This window comes from Apteryx mantelli, chromosome 28, assembly GCF_036417845.1.
Source record: "Apteryx mantelli isolate bAptMan1 chromosome 28, bAptMan1.hap1, whole genome shotgun sequence".
NCBI classification, from domain to species: domain Eukaryota; kingdom Metazoa; phylum Chordata; class Aves; order Apterygiformes; family Apterygidae; genus Apteryx; species Apteryx mantelli.
In genome coordinates this window covers 2492226-2495652 of record NC_090005.1, presented here as the reverse complement: position 1 = coordinate 2495652, position 3427 = coordinate 2492226, and the positions used below count along the sequence as shown (strand labels likewise).

The following is a 3427-nucleotide window of genomic DNA, read 5'->3' as shown; positions in this document are numbered from 1 at the left end:
GGCGCATGGGGGTCCTGGCTCCAGGGCACCCTACTGCACATGGCCAAGGGGGTGGGTTTGGGGGGGCCCTGGGTACTGCAGGGGGTGAGGCAGGGGTGCAAGGGGAGGCTGGGGGTGCATTGGGGGCAATGCAGGGTGCAGGGGGAGGAGGCAGGGTGCAGGGGGGCGGATGCAGGGGGGCAATGCAGGGTGCAGGGGGGGGGATGCAGTGGGGCTGAAGCAGGGTGCGGGGGGGGGGATGCAGGGGGGCCGCGGGGCGGAGGGGGCCGGGCCGAACGCGGCCACGTCAGCGGCGGGGGCTGCCCGGGGCGGCGGAGCCATGGAGCCCGCGGGGCCATCGGTACGGCCGGGAGCGGGGACCGGGAGCGGGGACGCGGCAACTTCCTGGGAACTTTGTGTGGGTGTGGCGGGACGGGACGAGAAAACGGGGAAAAACGGGAGAAATGGGAAACAGTGGAAAATGGGGAGAAGCAGGTGGAAAAGTGGGAGAAACAGGGTGGCAGGGAGGAATGTGGAGAAACGGGGGAAATAAGGGCAGGGAACAGAGGAAATGGGAGAAAAACAGGGAGAAACAGGGGGAAAGGGAAGGAACAGCGAGAAAGACAGGTGTGGGGGGATAGAAAATAGGGGAAATGGGGAGAACGGGAAGAAATGGGGGGCACAGGGGCAAGGAGCAGGGGGGACCCTGGGGAGAGGGTCTGGGGGGGGTGAGGGCGGAGGGGTCCGGCTAGACCTGCCGCAGGGCTGAGCCCCCTCCCCAGCACCCGGGGGGGGGGCTGAGGGCCGGGACCCCCCCATCTCCCAGCCCCCCGCTTGCCCCAGGTGCCGGAGCCGTCTCTCTACACCGTCAAGGCCCTTTTCATCCTGGACAGCGATGGGCAGCGGCTGCTCGCCAAGGTACGGCCGCTCCCCGCTGCCTCGGTTTCCCCGGGATGGTGGCGGCAGCGGCGCCCGGCGCTGAGCCCGGCCGGGTTTCGGGGTGCCGGCGCTGATGCTCGCGCCCCGCTCCCCAGTACTACGACGGCACCTTCCCCTCGCCGAGGGAGCAGGCGGCCTTCGAGAGGAAGGTCTTCAGCAAAACCCGCGGCGTGGGCGGTGAGTGGCCGGTTGGGGGGGGGGGGGTGGGTTTTTTTTTGGGGGGGGGGGGGGGACGGGACGTCGCGGGGGTCCCGCTGACGCCGCTGCCCGCGCCAGGCGACGTCGCCTGCCTGCAGGGCCTCACCGTCGTCCGCGCGAGCAGCGCCGACCTCCTCTTCTACGTGGTGGGGAGCTGCCAGGAGAACGAGGTGAGCCCCCGGCGCCGGCGGGGAGCCCCCCGGGGACCCCCGCGCCGGCGCCAACGCCACCCCCCCCCCCTTCCCGGCAGCTGCTGCTGGCGGCGGTTCTCGGCTGCCTCGTGGAGGCCCTCGGCCGCGTGCTGCGGTGAGTAGCCGGCCGCCGCCATCGCCCCGCTGGGGAAACTGAGGCAGGGCACAGGGCGGCCGCGCGCACCGGGGCAGAACCCGCCTCCCCGTGCGCCCTCCTCCATCCTTTTTGGGGGGGGGGGGGCCCAGGCGTCCGGGCTGCGAGCCTGGCCGAGGCCCTGTCCCCACGGCCGGGGGGGGGGGGGGAACGCGTGACGCTGCCCCCCGCGCTCACCTGCAGCAAGGAGGTGGAGAAGCGCTGGCTGCTGGAGAACATGGACGGGGCGTTCCTGGTGGTGGACGAGATCGTGGACAGGGGGTGAGTTGCTGCCGAGCAGGGGCGAAATGGGGCAAAACGGCAAAAGGAGGTGGGGGCACGGCGGGGAGCCGGGGCTCCCTGGGCACGGGGGGAAACCGAGGCACGGGGCGCCCTGACCGCAGCGTGTCCCCCCCCCCCGGCCCGTCCTCGCCCGCAGGGTGATCCTGGAGAGCGACCCGCAGCAAGTGGTGCAGCGCCTGAGCCTCCGGGTGAGCGCGCCCGCCGCCACCCCGCGCCCTGCATCCCGCTCCGCCGCCGGCCTTCCTCCAACCTCCTCTGCCTCTCTCCACCCAGGCGGCCCCGGAGCCGGCGGCCTACGGCTTCGTCCTCCTGGATTACCTGGCCGGCAGCTCGGCGCCCAGGGAGGCGGCGGGAGCTGCCGGCTGCCGCGAGTAGGCGGCACGGCTGGAGATGGGCTGTGTCGGGGTCCCGCTCCCCTCCTCGACCCAGGGCGCCCGCTCGTCCCGCCGCCTCCAAAAGCCCCTTGCCGGATTTCCGTCCCCCCCCCAGCATTAATACTATTGAGAGAAGAACAAAGCGCTAATAAAGGAGAACTGATGAGCTGTTCCCGCTTATTCCCAGCTGGCAGTGCCTGCATTGGGGCACCAGCCTGTCGCCACCTCCAGTTGCATTGGAAAGGGACGCGGCCTTTGCCCGTTTTGCAGTGATTTGAAGTCAAAATGCCTCCGGGCTGAACCCCCAGCCTGCCTTCCTCCCCGGCAGCCCCTCGCCTGCCTCGGGCCCCACCGGGTGCTTTCGGCACGCGTCCCGCTGCAAATGGGGTTTCCAGCCCCGGGTTGCTCTGGTCTCTCCAGCAGCGGCAGGGGGCTCCTGGGGCGGCTCGTGGGCACGTCCCTGGGCGAGCCCAGGCTTTGGGGCCACTGTGCGTCTGCTCTGCACCCAGCTGCTGCCACGTTTCCCAAATCCAGGTGTTTCCTTCAGAGGCAAAGGCAACATTTATTATTTTTACCATCGAATCCCTCTCCCCGGCGATTGCTCCCTGCAACCTGCCCCATGGGGTGCCAGCAGCCGGGCACCCAAACGCCACCCACCAGTGGGTGTCTGTGCTCGGGGGCAGCCGCTGGCACCTGCACCCATGGGTGCTGCAGGCTCCTTGGGGCGGGCACCACCTGCTCCGCTGTGCTCATGCTGCACCGGCCTGGGGAGACCCCCTCCTGGGACCCCCCCCCCCCAACCTAGGCATTCCCCCACCCTGGGACTCCCCCCCGCCTGGGACCCCCATCCTGGCAGTGCACGGGCAGGGGCAGGACGGTATTAGACGCCACCACCCCGGGGGGCCCTCCCCGGTCCATGTGCACTCACCGCCCCCGCCGGCTGTCGCAGCCGCCTCTTGCGCGACGCTCCCTAACGCCCCGCCCGGAGCGCGACTCTTGCTCGCCGCTCCCTGGGAGGTATATTAGCATAACCCCGCCCCGCGCGGCGGGAACACGCCCCTTATAAGGGTGATGTGAGCATTTGGCCACGCCCTCGGGACGCCCTAGCCCCGCCCCCGCCTCAGGCAGCCCATTCGCGATCCTGCAGCGCCACTTGCTGGCGGGCGCCGGTGGCCGCGGGGCCCCCGGACCCTCCCCACCGTGGGGACCCCCCACCTGGGCACCCCCAGACCGTCCCCACCGTGGGGACCCCCCCACACACACCTGGGCACCCCCAGACCGTCCCCACCGTGGGGACCCCCCACACACAC

At 71.0% G+C, this 3427-nt stretch overlaps 1 protein-coding gene across 1 annotated transcript; it reads left to right on the top strand.

Annotated features, from left to right (window-relative positions):
- Window positions 1–295: 295 nt before the first annotated feature.
- Window positions 296–2283, top strand: COPZ2 (COPI coat complex subunit zeta 2). The gene is made up of 8 exons (XM_067312028.1): window positions 296–340; window positions 823–897; window positions 1014–1095; window positions 1195–1286; window positions 1367–1422; window positions 1645–1722; window positions 1880–1931; window positions 2017–2283. The coding sequence occupies exons 1-8, from the start codon at window positions 320–322 to the stop codon at window positions 2116–2118; spliced, it is 558 nt and encodes a 185-aa protein (XP_067168129.1). The 5' UTR covers window positions 296–319; the 3' UTR covers window positions 2119–2283.
- The last annotated feature ends 1144 nt before the right edge of the window (window positions 2284–3427 follow it).

Coding starts and splice junctions, on each gene's coding strand:
- COPZ2 (XM_067312028.1), top strand. CDS start 320: ATGGAGCCCGCGGGGCCATCG. Junction 898..1,013: donor GGCAGCGGCTGCTCGCCAAG/GTACGGCCGCTC, acceptor CCCGCTCCCCAG/TACTACGACGGCACCTTCCC. Junction 1,932..2,016: donor TGCAGCGCCTGAGCCTCCGG/GTGAGCGCGCCC, acceptor CTCTCCACCCAG/GCGGCCCCGGAGCCGGCGGC.